We start from the raw sequence: 24,100 nt of genomic DNA, 5'->3' as shown, positions 1-24,100 counted from the left end.
CTCAGAGTTGGTTGGAAACCCTCCGCACTCCCTTCTTCTATCCCAACCCCCGCGCCGCGCCTCCCTTTTGCTACGTGGTGCCCGCGCTGCGTGTCCAAGCTAGGAAAGATGTGGAGCCGCCGGGGGCTGCTTTGGGCCGCGCTGTGCATCCTGGTGGCCCCAGGAACGCGGGCGCAGTACGAGCGCTACAGCTTCAGGAGTTTCCCGCGGGACGAGCTGATGCCCTTGGAGTCCGCCTATCGCTATGGCCTGGACCAGTACACCAACGAGAACTGGCCCGAGAGCGTCCACTACCTGGAGGTGAGCCTGAGGCTCTACCGCCTCCTGCGGGATAGCGAGGCCTTCTGCCACCTCAACTGCAGCTCCGTTCGCATGGAGGAAGAGGCCCCCCGGGAGGCCGCCGCCGCCACCGGTGGGGGCAGCCCGGACACCTCCGACCTCCTGAACCCCGACCGCTTCGACGGCTTCCCGGAGCTACGCTACTTCGGGGACACGCTGCGCCGAGCGCAGTGCCTCAAGCGCTGCAAGCAAGGGCTGCCGGCTTTCCGCCAGTCGCAGCCCAGCCGGGAGGTGCTGGAGGAATTCCGGCGCCGCGAGCCCTACAAGTTTCTGCAGTTCGCCTACTTCAAGGTCGGTCCTCCTCCGCCGCCGCTCGCTCCTCTCGGCCCCCGCTTCTTCCCCCTCTGCCCCGACAGGCCAGGCCCCCCCCCCCCTCAGCCCTTTTCTTAAATTCCTATCAGGCTGTTTTCTTGCTTTCTTCGGCTTATTGACTATATAATAGAATTAGTGCCCTTTTAAAAAATGGACATAGCCTCTGGGCTGTTTAAACATCTACAGAGCAGGCAAATGACCGGTGAAGTTTCTTCAGCGCTACATCTGATGCTGCGGAAACGGTCGAATGACCCAATTGTATACAAAGAAGGAAATCACCTTTATTTTATCTATTTGCTTTTAGTTAGGTGGTCAGGGATACTCACTTTTTCTTTCCTGCCACATGTTGGTATTTTTCTCTCGCTTATAGATAACACTGTTCATCTCAGTGTTATCTATTACAGTATTGCGGACTAGAGTGCTCACAACTTTTTGCACACTTCTGTCATCTGGCCTTATGAATCAGAAACTGAAATACAGATATTTTTACCTTCTTTCAATCTGTTACCTCAAACTCTGTTGTTTGCTTCAGTATGCCTTATTGCTTATTTTCTTCTGCTCAGTGCAGCATAGTGTCAGATATTCTCCCTTTCTACCTACATGAGGAGTGAGGAAGCATCAACCTTCCAAATGTTCATCAGCTCTTCATCCTATCATACTTCACTGTTGGTGAGACTAGCTGAAGCTGATAGGAATTGGAGCTCATTGACATGGAGGGTCACAAGTTCCTTTGCAGATTTGTTTGTTGTATTGTTATGGTTAGACATAAATGTGTGGGACATTTTTAGTTTTGTTGTTTACATAAATTTCCTGTAATTGGAAATTTTCGTTGACAAAAATGAACATTCAGATTTGTGCATAGCAATTCTCCAAGGGAAAATATATAGAATATAATTTTGAAAAGTGGGTTTCTAATATATGCTTTTAAAATCCTTTTTGACTAGGCAAATAATCTTCCCAAAGCCATTGCAGCAGCACACACATTTCTTCTGAAACACCCTGACGATGACATGATGAAGAGAAATATGGCATACTATAAAAGTATGCCTGATGCTGAAGACTACATTAAAGATTTAGAAACAAAATCATATGAGGTATATTTTCCGTCTTATTTATGTTTTAGAAAATCTTGGATTGATTGGATTAATTAATTTTTCGGGGGGAAGCAAAAATATGCCGTGTTTCCCTGAAAATAAGACAGGGTCTTATTTTTTGCTCCAAAAAACGCATTAGGGCTTATTTTCAGGGGATTTTTTTTTCATGTACAGCAATCTACATTTATTCAAATACAGTCGTGTCATCATCTTCTGGTTGCTGTACAATGGTGGAGGGGGGTTTCACTTAACTGGGGCTTATTTTTGGGGTAGGGCTTATATTACAAGCATCCTGAAAAATTATACTAGGGCTAATTTTCAGCTTAGGTCTTATATTCGGGGAAACAGGGCATTGGTCCATAAGAACGAAGCAAAACCAAAATCCACAGGCAGGCAATACTTAGGACCAATTGAAATGTCTTAAAACTATACAGGATATTGAGTTCTCTCGAACTCTTCATTTAGCTGAACAGTATAAACAAAGTAGAACTATGAGGAAGAAGCAGGAAAGTCTAGGAACATGTACCCCTTTGCATTCAGTGAGTATAGGAACATGTGAGCAGATAAGGCTAAGAAAAACTGGAATAACTTTAGAGCTTCACATAACTATACCTTGATTGTGCCACAAAACACAGGTTTTGATTCTGCTTACTAGTTTATTGAACTACAGTGGTGCCTCGCTTGACGACGTTAATTCGTTCCAGCGTAATCGCTGTAGAGCAAAAATGTAAAGCGAAATAAAAAAGCCCATTGAAATGCATTGAAAACCATTCAATGCGTCCCAGTGGGCTGAAAACTCACCATCCAGCGAAGATCCTCCATGGGGCGGCCACTTTCAGTGCCTGTGCAGTGAGGAATCCATCCCTAAGCACAGCGGGGGGCATTTTCTTCAGCTGGTGGCCATTTTGAAATCCGATGATCAGCTATTTTTGATCGTCGTAAAGCGAAAATTGGTTCCCAAAGCAGGGAACTAATCATCACAAAGCAGAAAAACCCCATTCAAACCATCGTTTTGTGATTGTCGTCTAGCGAAAAAACGGTTCCTGAAGCAGGGAACTAATCATTATAAAGCGGATTTTCCCCATTGGAACCATCGCTGTAGAGATCGCAAAAAAGTCATCGTGCAGCGATTTTGTCATGCAGCAGGGTCGTCGTAATGCGGGGCACCACTGTATTGTGATAATATGGTTGAAACAAGACAGGATATAGGCCCCAAAGCTCTGCTGACATCAAGTAAGTATCTCCAGGCACAAAACAAAAAAATAGTAATTTCACAGCTAAATGAATGAGCTTCTGAATATTCATTCTCAATTTTTTAAAAAATATCCTTCAAAATCTGTTTACAACCAGACACAAAATCCATTTGCAAACACAAATACCTGTTTGGTCAGGAAGAAGTTAAAAATTTAATTGGGTCCTGATTGACAGGTTCAAAAGTTCAGATTGCCCCAGACCTGGAGCTGACCTCCGCTTTGAATACTTGTGTTGGGAACATGGTCTCAGAAATCCTGAGAGAATGTTTACTGAAATCACTGAGGGGTGGGACAAACACAACTGTTTTGTCCTTTTGTAACGCAGAAATACTTGGAATATGCCTTAGAAAATTGTACACTAATTCCTTGGAGATACATGGCGAAATGTCCCCCATTCTGGAGGATTGTCACTTCATTTTTTTCTTTAAAGCAAGCCTGTTTTTTCCTTCTTCAAAGAAAATGGCTTTTCTGTGACCGTTAATAATTACCCTAAGCCAGAGGTCATCAAACCCCAGTCTGCAGCCCAGTGCCGGTCCGTGGCCTGAGCCAGAAAGGGCCGTGGAGACAGACTTCCCCCCTGCACACACTCCTCTCCCCACAGCTGCTTTGTGCACACACACACACGTGCCAGCGCTCCGCCACCCCTTCATGCATGTGCTCAAGCGCCTGCGTGAAGGGGTGGGTGGTTGCGTGGGTGGGCATGCAGGGACTTGTGCACATGCGCGAAGGGGTCGGGGAGTGCTCACGCTGGTAGGTGCAGGCGCACTCCCCCAGTGCTCCGTGCATGCGCCCAAGAGTGGGCACACCAGCGCGAATGTGGGGAGTGCCCCGCCTTCCTCAGAGGCTCAGCCGGTTCGCGGTCCTGAAAAGGTTGGGGACCGCTGCCCTAAGCTATCTAAATATTTCCCTTCATTACTCATGAAGCTACAATAATGTATCTACTTCACAAAGGTCTTGTTGGGAAGCCTGTTCTACACATGCTCAGTGTGATAAGAAATCTCTTTTGAAATACCTTTTTTGAAGACCAATAATTCAGCCCCTACAGCATGGATTCTTTCCAAATTAAAAGAAAATCAGGCAGAGCCAACTATTCTCTTTGAAGATGAGCAAGATTCATCTTTTTAATTTATATGATCTGTTTTAAACCCAGGGTTGTTTATGGTTGTCTATATATGAACAGGAGGGAGAACAGTTTTACTTTTATCACAACTCAAAAACTGTTTGCCCAAACTCCCCCAGATTTGGCACAGAGCAAGAGTAGATTATCTGCTACATCTATGACAACTATTGGTGCTGATCTGAAGCCATGTTTAAAAGTTAGATTTTTTTTTTTTTTTGTTTGGGTGGCTTCGTTTTTAAAATTGCCTTATACAATCTTGATTTTCTCTGCCAGCACAAAATAATTATATTGTGCAGCAATAATAAGAGAAAAGAGATGTGTATCAACAAAGGGCCTAACATTACCTGCTTCCAGAGCAAAATCAGGGATACTGAGTGAAACATTCCTGTATGTTTCACCACTGATAACAATTTTTATTAAGCTAATCTAAGAGAAATTATGATACTTTCTTACAAATCTTTCTGTCCTCCTCAGAATCTCTTTGTCAGGGCAGTTAGGGCATACAATGGAGAAAACTGGAAGACTTCCATCACAGACATGGAGCTGGCACTTCCTGATTTCTATAAAGCCTATGATGATTGCATAGCTGCCTGTGAAGGTCCACGGGAGATCAAAGATTTTAAAGAGTTCTATCTGTCTATAGCAGGTGAGTGATGACCTGTATTCCAAAGATAAGTTTTCCTTTTTGCTAACATTAACTGTTAATCTGTACCTTTAAACAGTAAGGAGGGAATTCAGAGAGAGAACAAAAGGCTTAACATACAGAATGATGTAAGATGTACTTGCTGGTTGTCCAGCCGCATATTGTAGATGAGCAACCTGTTGTTTAAAGAATAAACTAAGAAATTTGGTTACAGAGATGGTATCAGAGTTTGGAAATACAGTGATGCCTTGCTTAATAGGCACCCCGTTTAACGACAAAATCGCATAGCGATGAAGATTTTGCAGTTGCAAAAGCGATCGCATTGCGATGTTTTGAATGGGGAAAAATTGCTTTGCGATGATCGATACCGTGTTTCGCTTACTGATCATCGCAAAGCGATTATTTTTTTAACAGCTGATTGGCGGTTCCAAAATGGCCACCGGGTAAAAAAATGGCCACCCGCTGTGTTTAGGGACGGATTCCTCGCATAAGAGGCAGCGAAAATGGCCGCCGTATGGAGGATCTTCACTTTAAGATGAGTTTTAAGCCCATAGGAATGCATTGAAGGGGTTTCAATGCATTCTTATGGGCTTTTTAATATCGCATAGTGACAAAATCGCTTTGCAGTGATTTTTGCTGCACCAATTATCGTCGCTATTCGAGGCACCACTTTATATTAAATAAGAGCACAAAATCAAATTTAGATCAAGATGGAAAATAATTACACTTCATTTGACAACCTTTAGCTAAATAAATCATAATAAACATTAAATCACCTCTTTAGTATAATGAGATGTGGAATCTAGCATTTAACAATAAATTAAATTATGAATTGAAAGTCAGAAAAAGATTATTGAAGAAAAATTGTTTTAATGGGATTTGGAACCCTTACTTAGAATACAAAACAGATGGTGGTGGGTTACACTGTATATTTGAGCTGTTATTTCATTTGTTATTTATGTTTTTGTTCTATTTTGTTATATTAATTTAAAATGTGGGGGGAAAATCACATCTTTAGTAATTGCTTCTCTTCTCCATCCGGCTCTTCTTCCTCTTTTTTTTAACATACCATATTGCATGTATTCTAGTAAGAGTCTCTCAGTACCTGTAGGTGGTGCTAGAAACAAGGATAGTGTTGGTTGTTGTGGGTTTTTTGGGCTCTTTGGCCTATCCAAACAAACTGCACCAGAGCACAGAGAGAGTTCTGACTCCTGTCCTCTGAAGATGCTGGCCACAGAGACTGGGGAAACATTAGGAAGAACAACCTTCAGAACACAGCTAAAGAGCTCGAAAAACTCACAACAACCATCAGATCCCGGCCATGAAAGCTTTCGAGAAGGACAGTGTTACTAAGAATATATTTTTTTAATTTTTTATTTTTTAACAAGAGGGGTGACAGAAAGGAAAAGGGGAGTTGAGGTTAAAGGGGGAAAAGAGAAACAATCACATACTAACATCCATTCTATACCTATTGCTATATCAAAATTCCACATTGCTCTATTTACTCTTTTCTGCCTTCTAGGTTTAAGTTCATATTTCAATATATGCTATTCATATTGATTTAGTCCATTTAAAAATAAGTCCCATCTTTCTGTTGCCTTTTGTAAAGGACAGTCCTTCATTACTTCTGATAAAATGTCCATTTCCACTATTTCCCGTATCTTCTCAATGAGATCTTCTTGTTTCGGTATCGTTGGACTTTTCCAATTTTTGGAATTGGAGAATTCTTGCTGCAGTAACAGTGTATATAGTGTTACTAAGAATATTTTTTAAAGTGGGTTTGCTCTCACTCCCTGCTTGCGTACCTCATTGTGTTTAGAGCAGGGGTAGGAAACTGAAATTATCTCAGCCTTGGCTGAATTGACTAGATACTGGCTTAACTTAATAGGAGTTGCAATCCAACCACATCCGGAGGGCTACAACAAGATTCCCATCCCTAATTGAGAGCTGCAAAACTAAAATTTAGGTATTGGTTTCTACAATTGAAGTTCTGGCTATTAAAATGAATTAAAGAAATAACTGCGTAATGCTCACAGCATGATGTGTGTGTTTTTTTAAGATCACTACACTGAAGTTCTTGAGTGCAAACTGAAATGTGAAAGTGATCTGACACCTGTCATAGGAGGCTACATCGTGGAGAAATTTGTGGCAACTATGTACCATTACTTACAGTACGCCTACTATAAGTGTAAGTAAGGGACTTTTTTCCCTAAAATGTAGTATTAATTCTCTCTTATAAAGACTGTTATCTATTTCATTTCGGTTTGGTATGTCTAAAATCTCAATTTGTCAGAGAAGAAAATCCTAATCCTGCCTTTCAGCTGAGTAGTCGGCAGCATCAAGACAATAAAATGGTTTCCCATCTTGAGCATCCTCATCCTCCTCAATTTATCCTGCCTGTACTAGTAGATTTGCTTCTATTTTGGGGGAAAAAATCCCAATCATATAATTTTGTAAAATGCACAGTTCCCCATTCCTTGCACACAGAGACAATCTACAGTTATGCAACTATGGTAATCGGTGCTAATTAGCTTCGACTACATATTAAAATGGTATCCTCACCAGTATATGAAAAGATAGGAGGTAGATGGGCAATTTGGGAGGAGAAGAAAGAAGACATATATCTGCATTCTGATTTTGAGGTTTATATGTGGAGTTCGTGTTTTGTAATATTATATGAATATATATGTCAAGACTGAAATTTAGAAATACACATATGCATGTATGTGGATGTGTCAACATTCAAAGCATAACCTTTGAGTTCATATGTTAGAACTATTTAATAACTTTTTTCTGAAGGGTTGACCTTTTTAAAAATATTAATTTAGTGAATGATATGAAGAACGCAGCACCCTGCGTTGCAAGCTACATGCTCTTCGACCAGAAGGATGAAGTAATGAAACAGAATCTGGTGTATTACCAATACCATAAAGACAAATGGGGGCTCACAGATGAAGACTTTCAGCCTAGACCTGTAAGTTAAATGTTGGTCTTTCATACTCCATAGTAGTACATGTAAGATCAGTCTTGCAACTTTGAAAGCTGAACACACAGAGGTTTGTAGTAAACAAAATGCACATACCTCCATGTTTCTCTTCAGCAGAAAGGTCATAAGAAGAGTTTCCAAATATGTTTTGTCCAATGCACTTAGAAGCTTGCTTCCTATTAGGAACTTGTTCTCTAATCTGGGTTCTTACAACAGGGTTTCTAAGTGCGTTCAGTCAAACACAGAAACTCTCTTGAGAGCTTTATAGGAAATATGTCAACAATTGAGATGTCAATTTATGCATAGATGGTGGGGCTGAGTCTTGCGTATTATAGGCCCCTGAACTGTATTCATCTTTCACCCTCATGTGTTCATGTAAACACTTGAATGCTGCACACAGTAATGAAGCGTTGACATTTGGAGATAACATGTTCCCCATGGTGACTTTGCCACTGCCCTCTAGAAAACAGGAGGATGAACCTGCCTTCGTCCTGAATTTGGAGCTGTACATATGTTGATCGTACAAATTAATAAGTGTACATGTCTGGAATTGTCCCAGCACTTCCAAGGAATTTCTTGTCCCCTCTGCAGCCCCAAGACTTGGGAAAAGGCTGCAGTTCCCTTGGTTTCTCAGAGGGAAGATGCACAGCAACCCCTTGGTATCTTTTCCCATAGAAGAATTTGATGGAGGATCTGGTGAAGAGAAACTCAATATACTTCACCTTTGAGCATCCACTGACCTTTTCTGGAAGAACACCAGCAGGAATATTCTTTTTCCTTTCAGAGAGGCTGTATTGGAGTTGGGAGAAAACAACAGTCATATTTTTTTAAACTTGGAAGCCAAGTTATATGTTTCTTTTGGAGGGGGGAGCAAGATTGTAGACCCTTGTGGTATAAGGGCGATAGAAGTACTAGATCAGCAAACTTTTTTTCACACTTGTAAGGCAGGAATAATATTGAATGTTTAAATATATTGTTTTGCTTTGCCCTTTTAGGAAGCAGTTCGGTACTACAACATAACAACTCTTCAAAAAGAAATGTATGAGTTTGCTAAAGAACATGTGATGGATGATGATGAAGTAAGTAAACAAGACTAATACCATTGTTTAAGTTTAAATTAATCACATTTAGGTATACAAATACAATGTGTTAGAAGGGTTGCCACCATTTTCCCTGGCTCTGCATACGGTAATTTGACTCACAGAAATTGATGAGGCAAAGATTCTGCCATCTCACCTTGTAAGGAAAGGTTTCTCCTGCTAGGCTGCTGTTCAAGGTACAAAAGCAGGGTCAGAAAGCAAGAGGACTCTTTAGTAAACATGTAGCTAAATTTAAGCAACATCCTGGGTTTTTTAACAGAATGGAAAACTGACAAAGGGCTATGTAATTCTATTATGCAAAGCATTGATGGTGTGCTGGAATTTGCTAGCAAAGAGTTTTTCCATCTGTTACTCCTTTCCCTCATGGTCTTTGTAGAGTGTTCTCCTATTGCAAAGCAAGAAAAACTCCAGTTTTGAAACAGGTGGCCGTTAAAGCAAATGGCCCAAACCATGCTAAAACCTCTTGTGGTGATGGTGGTGGGGTGTCAGAATCTCATGACCACAATTTTCTCAGTATATAACTCTTTGTTACATTTTTGCACATATCCTTGAAGTAGCCTTTTTGTCATGCCTTCCGCTTCTCTCAGTATCGATATTTCTGTGGCAAGGGCAAAACAATGGGCTAATGTGCTAATGGCGGCCTAATGGATGTACAGTCATGAAAAAGAAAGTACACCCTCTTTGAAATCTATGGTTTTACATACCAAGGGATAATAAAAATCATCTGATCATTAGCAGGTCTGAAAATTAAGTAAACACAACCTCAAATGATAACATATTACACCGTGCCATGATTTATTTAACAAAAATAAAGCCAAAATGTATGGAAAACGAAGTATACCCTTACTGCTTTCATAGGAATTAAGAGGCTAAATAGCAGCCAGGTTCTTTTATCTAAAACATACACGTTAAAATACACAAATCAAAATACAATATAGTGGTGCCTCGCTTAGCGATTGCCTCATTTAATGATGTATTCGCTTAGCGATGAGGTTTTTGGAGCGATCTTGCACTCCGTTTAGCGATGTTTCCTATGGGGAAATTTCACATAGCGATGTTCGGGACCTTGCTTCGCTTAGCGATGACAGTTTAGGTCCCCCTGTTTTGCTTAGCGATGTCCGTTTTCGCTATTTTAAGTGTGTCTTAAAATGTTCAAAAACTGTTTAAAATGCTTGGAATCAGTGCACCTTGTAAAACCTTTGCAAACTTAATTTGGCTTTGTTCTGAGTCTTCGTTAATTTTTTGTCTAAACTTACAGTTCAATACATTCCAATGGGGGGAAAATTCACCAAAAATTAACTAGACATGAACCAAAATTTAAACCCCCAAAGTACCAAGCTACAATGCAATTGTTGTATCTGCAGCCTGATGGCCTAATTCCCACAGATTTACGCCAGCTAGTCAAACACAAACACTTCCAGGTCCCGGGGCAGTTTCAGAGGATCTACTTTGGCCAAATAGGCCTGAATCGAGGATCAAAACCCCCAAATATCACAGTCCAATCCAGTGTTTGTATCCATGTCCTGGTAGCCTAGTTCCCACAATTCTGCATCGGCCAAAACTGAAATTCCAAGTCCCTGGAGGTGGTTCCAAAAAGTTCACTTTGGCCCAGTATACTGATTCCCAAAGTACAGTTTAAAAAGATCCACTTTAGGGTTAATTTGTCTATGTTCCAGCCAGGCATGAAAAAATTAAAAAGAAATAAAAAACAGTTTCCAAGCTTTAAACAGCAGTAGAGTGCTCAAGGTCACTGTTCTGGGCATTATGTCAAAAGACTTCAGGTAGGCAAAACATAAGAAGATAACTCCAGACTTAACTAGTAATAGCTTACAAGAAGGTTTCTTCAGATTTATAACGCCAAATTATAATATTCTTAAAATATATTTTAAATGTATTTAAATGAGTAGTTAATGTCCCATTAATCTTTAAATTATTTTCTTTGCATCAACTATCCCTCTCTCCAGATTTTCTGCCGCTCTATGAATGATGAGATTGATAGAAGATTCTTTTTTCTGTATATAGGAATTGTCTTCTCCAGGGGTAATCATAAGCAATTGGTTGTAAAAATATATCTCACCCAACTGCTTGTTTCTGCCCGTTGGCTGATTCGGGAATTTCCTGAATCAAATGGGGATGACTGCCGCCCCCCGTGATCAACAGGCTTCCCCCCCCCCAATTCACCACCTCTTTAGGGTGGTTTCGACACCGTGGGGTGTCCCAAACAGGTCAGAATTCAGCCCAGGGGACAGAGCTCCATCCTCCTTTTGCTGTCCCGTCGTGGCGTCAAGCCGGTCTCCAGACCAGATGATTTTTATTATGTCCTGATATGTAAAACCAGAGAATTCAAAGAGTATGTGCTTTCTTTTTCACACAAGTGTACATTATATCCAGAGGATCAAGCCCTGCTGTCAAATAGGTAATGTTCAGTTTTTTTAGAAGCAAGTCAATGAGTGACTGGAGGAGGAGGACAAGAACTTTCTAGCAGTCCCAAAAGAATGGGAGAAAGGAAAGACAGCAACCTGGAAATGAAAGAGAAAGATTATGTAGCACAGCGTTCCCCAACCTTTTGGACTGGTGGAGCCTCTGAGGGAGGTGGGGCGGCCCTTCGTGCTTGCGCTCTACGATGCATGTGCAAAGTGGTTGGAGAGCATGGCGCCATAGGCATGTGCGTGTTCCCTCACCGTGCATGCACATGCTTGAAGGGGCGAGGGAATGCGTACCAGCAGTGGCGGTGGAGGCCTGGGAGTCTTTTTTTTAATTTTTATTTTACTAAACATTTTTTGTTTTACTCCTCGCCACCCTCCGCGAGAAATTCAAATGCAGCCATAGGTGCCGGTTCCAGAGCTGGAGGCACCGCCGGCGGCATCGGCCTGCTGAAGGCGGCGAGGAGCGTCTACCCCAGCCTCGTTGGAGCCTGCCAGGAGGAGAGAAGCCAGAGCACCCGGCTCTTGCCCTGCCTCCTGGTTCCTGCCCACCCCTGCCAGTTGCCGTCGCTGGGCGCAAAGGCAGACCTGCCCCCCCTTCACTCCCCTCCCCATAGCTGCTTTGCGCGCAGGGACGCTTGCGTGAAAGGGTGAGGGAGCGCTCACGCCGGCGCTGGCACGCGCGTGTGCAATGCAGCTGTGGGGAGGGGAGTGCGTGGGGGCGGGGGGAGGTCTGCCTTTGCCACGGACTGGCAATGAGCTGCGGACCGGGGGTTGACAACCTCTGCCTTAGCAGATTTAACCCTCTGTCCTCTTGTGATTGTGGACGTGGTGGCACTGCGGACTAAACCGCAGAAGCCTGTGCTGCAGTCGTAAGATCGAATCCACGCGATGGAGTGAGCGCCCGTCGCTTGTCCCAGCTCCCGCCAACCTAGCGGTTCGAAAGGATGCAAATGCAAGTAGATAAATAGGGACCACCTCGGTGGGAAGGTAACGGCGTTCCGTGTCTAAGTCGCACTGGCCATGTGACCACGGAAGATTGTCTTTGGACAAAACGCTGGCTCTATGGCTTGGAAATGGGGATGAGCACCGCCCCCTAGAGTCGAATACGACTGGACAAAAATTGCCAAGGGGAACCTTTACCTTTACCTTTTACCTCTTGTGATTGAAGCCAAAAGTGGGAGGGAACTATGCAGGAATACCAGTATAAGATTATTAGAGATAGCCATGTTAGTTTGCTGCAGCAGAAACAACAGAGTCTTTTAGTTCCCTTAAAAACTAACAAGTTTTATTTGGCTGACCATGCTGACTGAAGGAGCTTGGAAGCAGGAATCCAAAAAGCCAGTAACTTTCCAAAGTTCTGGATCTATGATGTTGGGGATGCCGAAAAGAAGGACCTTAAAAGGTGAAGCTAAGAATCAGATAGATTTTTATATATTTAATAAACCCAGATATGAGGGCCTACTTTTTCTCATTCCTTTATAAGAGTTTTATGCATTTTTTTGTTATATTCTGCTTTCCAGAGTGTTGCAGGAATTGGAGCACCCTCATGTCTAAGTGGGATTATAATAACAGGTTTTTGCAGCCAATCAATAAGCTTTTGTCCTTCTTGTAACCTAGTTCCCAACTCCTGTTCTACACACAAATAATTTAAAAATCATTTCTCTGCTTGATGAGAGGAGACAACAGTTATATACAATCAAAGCAGATTGTGACAGATTAGTGTGCTATTAAAAAAACAAATAGCAGGAAGGAAGAAATGTCTTATATAGGCTTTCACTGCCCTTTATTGTTGCTTATAGCAAAAACAGCACTGGTCAAGGGCTCTGTTTTTATAGAGGTATACTAGCATTCCATACACCTGTCAAAAGTTAGCAAGGACACTGAGCATATTTGTGTCCTTTGTAAATATTCACATATTTAGGTCTCTGCGTGCAGGGCAAGTTGAGAAGAGACATTTTGCATTGAATTAGAACTTGTGAAGAATTTCTGATTGTTTGCAGTATGTTTATTTCAGTCACTGTTCTGCATTCCCAGGAAATTGGTGGTATCTCATCATAAAAGTAATAACGAAAAAATGACAACAGCCCTTCATTTTTGATGGACAAATATTTATCTTATTGCCATTATTGTTGAATGCCAAAAACACATTTCCTAGGCACACCAGATATAATATAAAGATAAACGGAGGAAAACTTCTAAAAATATAATTCTCAGCTGCAGCAAAATAAACCTACATGTATGTTGGGAAAACAGTGCCAGAAGCAGAGCCAGCTCTTAGGTTTGACATAAACCTGCCATTAAAACAGTTGCCTTCTATTTTTAGTAGTTAGGCAGTTTTACCCATATTTTGTTATTATTTCCCTGTTTTCCTTTACTTGCTGACTGCAACAGATAAGAATGTGTGAGGGGATGACATAGATAAACCTACCTAGATGTCTTGGGAATATCTTAGGGATAAAGAGGTAAACTTGATCAGGGCTTCACTACATTTTATCTTAGCCAAAAGGCTAGAAAGTGATAAATACTTAGAAATAGTCTTCCATGCAACTGGCTGCTGGTATTCCCAAGTAAAGAACGTTATAGCAAATACTTGGAGGAGTGCTGCAACATGATAAGATTTTCCCCATATAACAGGTGGGCAATATATTCCATCTGTTATCCAAGTATAGTGAAGGTCTTTGTGAAAATGATGTATGGATCTCAGTCGTGTTCTTATACCTTTAAACCTTTAGAAGCCATTTGACTAAATTTTTGAGAGCCATATTTCCATTTCCACACTGTCTCTGTAATGTGGCTTTGGGCCTAGACGCAGGTCTAATTCCTATTGTAGTTACATGTATGATCAAATATCTTTTTTCATTTTCTGTCAAGTCTGGTATTCAACAAAAACAATTCAGGTTCATATGGAATTATAGAGGATAATATTTCTTGTAAAAACTCATGGACTAGTTTCCAAAAGCTCTTAACTCCCCTACAGGTCCACCACATATGATAAAAAATACCTTCTTTTAATTTGCATTTCCAGTATTTGTTAGAGGTACTTCAATATATTTTCAATAATTTTTCAGGTGTCATATACCATCTATAGAACACCTTATACATATTTTCTTTATAATCAATTGCTTTTGTTAACTTAATATTGTCTTTCCATATTTGTGACCATGACTTTAAGTTAATATTTTGGCTGAAAAAGACACCTATCTAAGGAATTATTGTCTCTAGACTTTTCTCCCAGCATCTTAATAGCGCTTGGCTACTATAAAGCTTAGGGATGTGGTGGCGCTTTGGGCTGCAAGGTCAAAAGACCAGTAGTTCGAACCTACATAATGGAGTGAGCTCCCGTCGCTTGTCCCAGCTCCTCCAACCTAGCAGTTTGAAAACATGTAAAAATGTGAGTAGATAAATACCACCACGGTGGGAAGGTAACAGCGTTCCTTGTCTAGTCGTGCTGGCCACGTGACCACGGAAACTGTTTACGGACAAAACGCTGGCTCTACGGCTTGGAAACAGGGATGAGCACCACCCCCTAGAGTCAGACATGACTGGACAATTTGTCAAGGGGAACCTTTACCTAACTATAAAACCAAATCAGTTGTTAAGCAAAGAATTTAGGACATAGCATTACAAGAGCATTTAAGTTTGCTGACTAAATATAGTGCCTAAGGCAATAAGTTCTTTGTGCTCTCTATTTGGCTAATTTAACTTTGTGCACATTCAGGAAAGCCTTTATGCTAGTCTGATTTAATATTATGCCTTCTGTGTTCCTGGAGGGGAGGTTTGGAGTACCTTATCGGGATCATTTATGTCCCTGTGATAGTGGGGAAGTGGAAACTGTGGAGCATGTTCTTTTACATGGCTCCTTCTACTGGGACCTTCATAAAGAATTTCTTTTATCTATTCTTCAAAAAATTCCAAGGTAGATCAGAAAAATTTTATATTTCATTGTGTCTTTCTGATCAATTCTATGCAGCTGCCATAGCTTGCCAGAGTTCTCTGGTAACAGTCATTTTTTTCCCTTTCTGCGTTGGTTATTTATGATATAAATTTTATATGTGGATATAGTGTTTGGCATAGTGTGTGTTACACATTCTGTTCTGTTTTGTACTATAGTATTTGTTTGGTGCTGGTAATTATGGTGACCGCAATAAAATAAAATTTATTTGATACAGGACTTCCATTTTCTGCAGCAGCCGAGTGTCAAAGTGATGGGTAGGGTAGTGGTAAATCCTAAAAATATTTCCATTAGCAATTTCATTGTCAGTCAGAGCAACCATACTCCTAGTAAATCACACAGGAAAAAAGTACAATTGATACAGAAGAGCAAAGGGATCTCATGAGGTGTAGACTCATGCAGTAGTGATATCCATTTCAGTCAAATTCATGGAGGCATGCAGGAAGATAAGTGAATTTCCTTTTGCATTTGCTTTTGTGAGAGGGAATAAATCCAGGCTGCCAATCTCAGTAGTTCGAAATAGTTTCGTTATTTTCAAAGTAATCATACATTCTGCAAATATTTACATCTGCTAAAGTCGAAGGTGTTTTAGAGGTAATTTCTTTTATAGTAAACTGCTTACTTAGCAGGAAAATAAATAATGTTTGGTAATGAGTCCATTTGTTGACCTGACAAGCTTAAAGATTTCAAGTAAGTTAAAAGGAAAGCAAACACTTGGGTTTTAGAAGTTTTTGAAGCCGCTTTGCAGAAGCACCAACAAGCCTGTGGAGGAAAAAGAAGAGGAGTAGCTGTCCAATCACATGTGTTTACATTAGTCTTCTCTAACTGATAGTCATTTAGTTCTCAAGAATTTTAGCTGCCAAAAATGATTTGTTGTCAAGAATTTTTACCACTATATTGTCCCCTCCATTGGGGGCCAAGATCACAAGAGCCATCGTGAGACTGAACAGGTTACTGAGAAACTATTATCTACAATTTGAAAGAGTGGCCAGCATAATCTTCCATGCCGATGTTCCACAAATAGTAGATGCAAAAAAGAGGAGATGCCTGGCAAATAAAGCAGAACTGTTTGTCAGGGACAAGCCCACTGTTAGGCAGAGGGAAGCTGTCACTTCAAGCAGCAGTAGCAGGCTTGCAGCTGTTCCATTTGAACTCCCTGGTTATTGGCTTCTGTTGAAGGACAGAGCTGTGTATTCCCCCACAATCTTTCCTCAGCCTCCTAAAGTAGCCTGTATCAACTGTGATGGAGGCCCCTTTCCCAGTGCAAACACTGAAGTAAAGGTGTAGTTATACATGCCAAAAGAACCCCTGTTATATTGATTCTGCCATTAACTGTTCTATAATAACACAACACATGGGTAACATCAATTCATTTGGCCAGCCAATCTGTGTTTTTTTTCTACCTTGTTGGCATGGCCTTTTAAAAATGACCTGACCCCTGTATCACTTCAGTCCTTATCATTTCGGCAGGTGTGAATGTTGCTGTTAATTTATTTACTTTGCTAACTGGTCAGGTTTTGGGGTGCCATGGCCACCGCACATGTGCCCTTTAATTTTTGTAATGCTTAGTAATACATTGCTTACTTTTTCTTTCATATTTCCACCCACAACAGTTTGCCAGTGTATCACTTAGCCAGCGTCTTCCCTATCGTAACCATTGCCCCTGCTTTTATGTAGCTTACAGTTATTTTTTCTTCTAGCTTTTCAACAATTCATGTCCTTTTTAATGCTGCCCTACTTTTATCTAGTGATATATCCCACCTGGTGGTGCACTGACTAACAGTTGGAAGTGACAGAAAAATAACAGTATATCACTTACATTTAAAAAAAACTTTTTAGGGCAGTGGGAACCCAGAAACAGGATGAAAAATGAAGTTATTTATATGAGATGGCACATGTAGCCTGCAGAACTGGTACAAATAGCAAGGAATGTACCAATTGAACTGACATCCCTGTGAAGGGGCCCAGCAGTATATATACACCATGTAACTATACACACAAATGTATCAGTTTTTTTAAAGGAGGAAAAATAAACAATTCAAATGGTCCGTGTGATTAGGCCCTAAGTTTCAAGTATGTAGGGTGTGACAGAGTGCCATCATATCCTTTTCTGCAAACAACAAATGTCTTGACCATCCCTCTTACTTAGGTCTGCTCCTTCCCAATACTTTGGTGATCTTTTCAGAAGCATGTAGTGTTCTTGGGTCCCATCCTGCATGTTAAGAGAGACCCCCCAAAATTACACGGGTTGGGAGTGATCTTCCTTAGTTGGGGAAGGAATAGATTCACTAGCAATTTGGAGAGGGAGGGAGGCAGACAGGCTGCCTTTTATATCCTAAACAGCAGCTTGATTTACAGAAGCTAGCAGTTCAGCAGTAAAGATGGGCAAAAATTAGCTGATACTAGGAGGAATTGCATGATTACAAGAACCACTCCAGAACTCATATATTCAGAGATGAGTAGGGAAAAAACCTCATCTGTACAGGCCAATTATTAAACAGGGATTAGGTATTCATCATCTTGAGCACACCTGGTAGCATCTGATTTTAGAGTCAGAATCTATTATTACCCAGAGCAGGGAACATCCAGTAGGGCTAAAACGGACTCTTATTTGAAACCCTGGAGAGCTGTTGCCAGTCAAGGCTACCAAATATTGGGCAAAACAGAACAAAGGTCTGGCTCAATCTAAGGTAGTTTTATTTGTTCTGTATGTCTATCAGGAGAAACTGTCTGTGATTAGGTTCTTCATGTTTTGGTGACGGTTCCCTCCTTTTGGCAGAAATAAGAGACGGAGACGATTTCAAAAATTCAACTGATTAAACTTTATTAACTTCAGCATCCAGAGTAACTAAATTGAAAGGATCTAAACAACTTAATTCTGGCAACGTCTTATAACTCAAAACCTTTGTCCCAGGAGTTAATATCTCACACTGAGGCTGGGCCAAAGCGTTCGTGATCTGTCATTCTTTTCAATGGGGTACTCTTGACCGCACATACTGTCCCACAACACGGTATGCACGGTCAAGAGAACCCCATTGAAAAGAATGATGGATCACAAACGCTTTGGTGTCTCGTCCAGTCCCCTTCTAGAGGTGGAGCATTGTAGGAGGGACTGGGACGAATCACTCTCCTCCCCCCCACCTTGGTTGCAAGGGTATACTACCACAGTCCATTCTAAAACAGCTGGTCTTTTCTTCTCCACCTTTGGTAACTCTGGATCTGGCAGCAATCCTCCGCCAGTCTTCAAATTAGGAAAGTCTTTTAGCAGTTACAGACCTTATCTGCAGTTTCTTCTCTCTCGGTCTATACCGCGCAATCCCTTGTCTCTCTTTCTCTTGGTTCCGTTTTAATTCTGAATTCTCGCGCGTCACCTCTTTCTTTTATTACCTCCTCCCATATTATCAAATCTTGCTCCCCCCCCTTTCTCCTCCCCTTGATCTTTTGATAAACACACGTCTATATCCCTCCTTTCTGTCATCCCTTCTATATTTGTAAGTATCCCTTCTGTGCACTCACAAACTTCCTCCTGCACAGTTTGTATGGAGGACGGCTCACTAACACACACTCTCTCACACACTGTCATCTTATGTAAACTCAGCTTAATACCTGTACTTAAAACTCCCAGATATTTCTAATTTACCTTCTTTAAAAAGTTAAATGTTTTGACCCTAAGAGGTCACTGTGCAGAATTAACCAATGTTCCTTTTGATCTGTTTTAGGGTGAAGTACTAGAATATCTCGATGAACTCCTAACATTGGATGGTGGAACACAGTGACTGTGAACAAAGGACAAATATGACTCTTAAGAAGCAAATACCCAGCACTTTTCCTTTACGTCTCTATGTATCACCTTTAGCTCAGGTGTTAGGTATACCTCAGATCTTTACTAAGTCTGCTCAGCTGATAATTGAATCTTCCTGTGAGTTCTCCATATGCCACACACTTAAGTTTTCGTTTTTGTTTGAAGTTTTTGCAGATATCCTAACCATTGCTATTTTGAACAATTCACACCCTTCCTTCTGTATATTGTACAATGCAATGCATAGGCACCACAGCCTGGTTGAAGCATAAAGATGATTTTAATAAGAGTAGGCTATACATATATTTGCAAGATGCTCTGGGGACATTTTTGTTGAACAGAATAAAATCTTTCCCCTTAATAAATAATAACAAAAGTAAAAGGAAAGAAATATTTCTCAGGTTTTGGAAAGCTATATTGTTTATGCATTTTTTTCTCTGCAAGCACATTACTGAGCCTGAAGTTTTATGCTTCTCTATCTGGGTGTAAGGCCTACTGAATTTGGTGGGATTTCAGAGTATACATGGCCAGTACTGTACTGTAAACTGGCTGGAAAAAAAATTAAATTTGTGACCTTAATTTATCTAAACAAGCATTTTTCAGGCATTTTCTCTGTGCCTTAAGTACATTTGGCCAATGCATTGATTGCATGCTCAAGATAAGACAGAAGGATAGGGGGTGTTATTTTGAGGGGAAATTGTTTATACTTTGTTTTCAGTATTTATGTACTAGTGAAAGTAGATCCCATTAAATTCATAAGGCTAGGTACTACTGTATATAGATTTGCCAGAAGCAACTTCATTTAGGATTTAAAATGTAATCCCACGCAGAGAGAGAAGTCACATTCAGTTCATTGAAGCTTACTTCAGATGTGTCTCAAATTGTGATATTAACAGTATCAGTAATGCAGTTATTTAATTTTATTTAGAGCTCTCCTCTAAGACGTGTGCCTTTTTACATGACAGTGGTGAAGGTCTTCCTGTGTAGTTGTGTTGGCAGAAGGGAAATGATGTGCCTTCTGGTGTCAAATTGCTGCTAATTAATGAATACCTGCTTTATTTATGGGTCAAGTCCCAAGCCCCCTGGCTGGTGTGTAGTGAGGAATACAATCAGGACTTCTTGATCAGTAGCAGTTTGTTACAACATTTACCTTTTGCCAGTGTAACTATGTGAAAGCATTTTGGCCAATATCTGTTACTTCACTTACATCAACATTCTTCTTGATCACCTCATCTGCTGATTGGGACCATGAATATCTTCCCCGAAGTCTTGCTCTAAAAACACCATTGTACAGTACCATCCTTTATATGTTCACTCAAACATAAGCATCACTGACATCAGTGACATTTACTTTCAAGTACAGGGTGCAATATCAGTCCTGTAAAGAATTCCTCACTCATATGGCTAATTCATCTAATGTTAACATTCCAAATACAGTGGTGCCTCGAATAGCGAGCGCCTCTATTAACGAAGAAACCGAATAGCGATGTGGTTTTTGGGGCATTTTTTCGCCTTGATTGGCGATTTTTCCTATGGGCGATTTTTGAATAGCGATCTTCAGGACCGTGCTTCGAATAGCGAGTCCATTTTAGGTCCCCTGTTTTCGATTAGCGAGTTTTTAAACAGCTGCGTGATCGCTATTTTTAAAACGGTTTAAAGTTAAGGTTTAGGGTTTGAAATGTTTGAAATCGTAAAGTGCACTGAATAAACCCTTTGATAACCCAATCTGACCTTGTTCTGACTCTTTTTTAATTTGTTGTGGATTTTTCCCCCCATTGAGATGCATTGAATAGGTTTCAATGCATTTCAATGGGGGAACCACGTTTTGAATAGCGAGGTTTCCTATGGAGATTTTCCATTAGCGACGGCAATTCGTTCCAATTGGAACGGATTAGCTGGCTTTCAATGCATTTCAGTGGGAAACCGCGTTTTGAATAGCGATGAATTTGAATAGCAAGGTTTTTTGCGGAACGGATTAACCTCGCTATTCGAGGCACCACTGTATATGAATGTTAATTCTTACTGAATAAATAATAGAAATTATCTGGAACACCAGATTATCAGGTACACCAGAGAAACTTTTGCCTAACTTTCTTCTGCCTTGATGTTGGAATATATATATATTGTAGACTCGTACATATAATTGTTAGAAGGCAAACATTTATTTATTGTAAATCTATGTGCGGGTGTTCTATTCTTTCTACTAAGTATGTAGGCAGTTTGTTAAAAAGCTGCCTTCTGTTTTCTCGCATGGTAACCTCTTTCATTACTGGCTGCAATAACAAGGTGCACTAGGTTTTCTTTTTTTGGTTGTTGGTAATCCTAGCATCCCTTCCTAATAGAGAGCCAGACCATAGGTGGAAGATAGGTGAGGAGAGTGTGGTTCTGCAAATGTTTGGGTCTGCATTGCTCATTAAGCCTACTAAATACAGAGAGTGCTGGTGGTTGTTGAAAATCTTTTTAATTTTCATGTTTGCTGATTCAGTTCAACAACCACTGTCAGCTATTTGAACTTCAGTCAGTGCTGTTAATGCCTCAGTAGTGATTTCTTATGCTTTGATATTTGAAATGAATGTGCCAGAGAAGAAATGAAAAACTATGCCAACAAGCCATGGCTGCATTCAAGGTGTATCAGAATTTATTACTTTACTGTATTTTTAACTGATGGGATTATATCTTCACTTAATTGTGTTTTTCAGAATGTTCTGGATAAGGCAGGAATAAGGAACCTGCAGTGATCCAGACGTTGATGGTTCCTATCCTGCTAGTCTGGCCATAGGTGGGAGATGTTGGGAATAGTAGTTGGTCAGAATTTGAGAACACAGGGCCCCACCAACCTGTGGGTCAAAAGAACACTGATTGTGGCTTTGAAAGACTCTTTCTTCAGCTGGAATTCAGGCTGCCTAACTTGCTAGACAGAAAAGATCCACACATCTGTGTGTCTGAATTTGAAGCATTAAAGGCTTAACAGCCCCTTTCCCTGGTAAAATTCTGTCACTAGTCATGATTCTAAGACTTACGGCATTAGATAGTAAATTTGCTTTATGTGTTTTAGTAGCTCCTGCTAGGGTCTGTCAGACGGTACAGAATTATCAAATGTACCTTTCTTTACCTGTTGAATACCCATGGATGGGATGGCAGATCCGTACCAATCATATTAGTTCAACAAACAGTTTTGACCAAATCTTGTAATTAGAGAAAAGGGAAAACAAATGTTGCCTAGAACTCTTTTAGGTGGCAAATATTCGTGTACTTAATAAAAACAGATAATTCAGTAAGATCTTAAATTAACTTCAGGGTTTTGATGCCCCTTGTTTTTTTATAAGAAAAGCTATTGAGATTCCTAAAGATTTACTTTTTCTTGAATTCCTATGACTTTTTCATCCTCCCTTTCAGCATACTTATTTTCTGGTCTGATCTTGTTCTGGGGGTGGCATTTAGTTCTATGAAGTTTTTCCACTAAAGTTCATGTCCACAGTCAAGGCCTCCCAATGGAAACTTTCAATTAGGGTTCAGTTAGCATACAGGCAGGCAAAAACTACAGAAGAGAACCTTGAGTGGAAAAGTGGATTTCTAAAATTTGCCAAAAAGAAATAGTTTTTAAAGAAGTAGCTTATTAAAGGAAACACTGGTGAAGTCTGTTCTTCACAACAAATCAGGAGAAGGGGAGGAATTTTGTTACATTTGAAAGAGCATTGAAGTGGGAGTGGTGCTTTATTTTTGTCACTGTTCATTGACAGATTGGTGCTATATTTTTGTGGCTGATAAATCTACATGACATACCTGAAACAATAAAGTGCCTTTAAAATTGTTCAGCAGTCATTTTTCTTAAATACAAGAATCTTGATATATAAATTATGTATGTACTTTTGTATTAGGAAGTTGTAATCATTCTCAAAATAGTTTATGAATGATAAGTTACTGCAGTTCAAGAGGGAGGGTGTAGATCAGTGGTCGGGGAACAGGTAAATTACCCAAAATGAGGTAAAAATGAAAATCCTGGTGGTAATGAGCAGAGCGCTGCCCCCCCTCCCACCCCCTACAGTCGAACCTCAAACTGGAAGCCACCTCTCCCTCCTTCCTTGGTTGCGGCATTCTTTTAGAGATCGGAGGTAAGGCTGCTTGATTGGTTACAGCTGTAGAACAGCCCCAGGCAGTCAATCCTGCTTGTGAATGACTACTTCTGCCGGAGGTAACTGCAAGCAGGAGGAGGGAAAGCTCCAGTTAAGGAGGAAAGGAAGGTGTGAGAGATCGATGGGTGGCTTCATCAGCTTGTTTAAATGTATGTAGAAAACTGAATGAGTGAGGGTGGGTAGATGTGTGTGTATGAGAGAAACCAACTCAAAACTGAAAAAAAGAACAGGCAAGAAGGACGGAAGGCTTGAATTAAGGGGGGAAAGGGTGGCTTCATCAAGCTTGTTTAAATGTAATGAGAGGAAATGGACATACTGAACTGAAGCAGCTAATTGTTGAAAATTGAGGGAGGAAAGGTTTGTATGTGTGTGTATGTGTGTGAGAGAGACAGAGACTTGACTCTTCCATAAAACCATGAAAAAATGAACCTTCTAAAATTTTATATCCACTGCATTTAGCTCTGCAGGTTCTGCTGAGAACAGCAGAAGTCTGAAGTGTGTAGCAATCATATTTCTCTGTTTCTCATCCCCAAAGCAGACAAGACTATCATAGTTTGTTGTTGTGAGTTTTTCAGGCTCTTTGGACGTGTTCTGAAGGTTGTTCTTCCTAATGCTTCGCCAGTCTCTGTGGCCGGCATCTTCAGAGGACAACAACCATTAGATCCCGGCCAGGAAAGCCTTTGCGAATACACTATCATAGTTTATTCCCAAAATCTGAATCCCAATCTTTCTGCTCCAGGTCCTACTTTGACTGCAGTACCAAACAAAAGACTGTAGGTTTCTTTATTGAGTCAATCCATCTCATGTGCAGTCTTCCTTTTTTCCTACTGCATTGCGCTTTTTCCTGCATTGCTGCCTTTTCCAGTGAGCTTGTCTTCTTATGATGCCACTGTATTTGTTTGGTTATTTTAGCTTCTAGTGAAAGCTCACATTTAATTTGCTT

General features: G+C 40.7%; 1 protein-coding gene across 1 annotated transcript; it reads left to right on the top strand.

Annotated features, from left to right (window-relative positions):
• On the top strand, window positions 1-22,835 carry CRTAP (cartilage associated protein). The gene is made up of 7 exons (XM_020802106.3): window positions 1-630; window positions 1,596-1,745; window positions 4,593-4,764; window positions 6,821-6,949; window positions 7,590-7,735; window positions 8,743-8,826; window positions 18,945-22,835. The coding sequence occupies exons 1-7, from the start codon at window positions 109-111 to the stop codon at window positions 18,999-19,001; spliced, it is 1,260 nt and encodes a 419-aa protein (XP_020657765.3). The 5' UTR covers window positions 1-108; the 3' UTR covers window positions 19,002-22,835.
• The last annotated feature ends 1,265 nt before the right edge of the window (window positions 22,836-24,100 follow it).

Source organism: Pogona vitticeps, chromosome 6 (assembly GCF_051106095.1).
Source record: "Pogona vitticeps strain Pit_001003342236 chromosome 6, PviZW2.1, whole genome shotgun sequence".
In the NCBI taxonomy this organism is placed as follows: Eukaryota; Metazoa; Chordata; class Lepidosauria; order Squamata; family Agamidae; genus Pogona; species Pogona vitticeps.
The sequence above is the reverse complement of the archived record's forward strand: the minus strand, read 5'-3'. Positions and strand labels throughout refer to the sequence as shown.

What these genes read in the sequence shown, in the direction of transcription:
- CRTAP (XM_020802106.3), top strand. Translation starts at nt 109, where the DNA reads ATGTGGAGCCGCCGGGGGCTGCTTTGGGCCGCGCTGTGCATCCTGGTG. An exon ending in TGCAGTTCGCCTACTTCAAG is followed by an intron (nt 631 to 1,595) that starts GTCGGTCCTCCT and finishes CTTTTTGACTAG; the next exon opens with GCAAATAATCTTCCCAAAGC. An exon ending in AAGACTTTCAGCCTAGACCT is followed by an intron (nt 7,736 to 8,742) that starts GTAAGTTAAATG and finishes TTGCCCTTTTAG; the next exon opens with GAAGCAGTTCGGTACTACAA.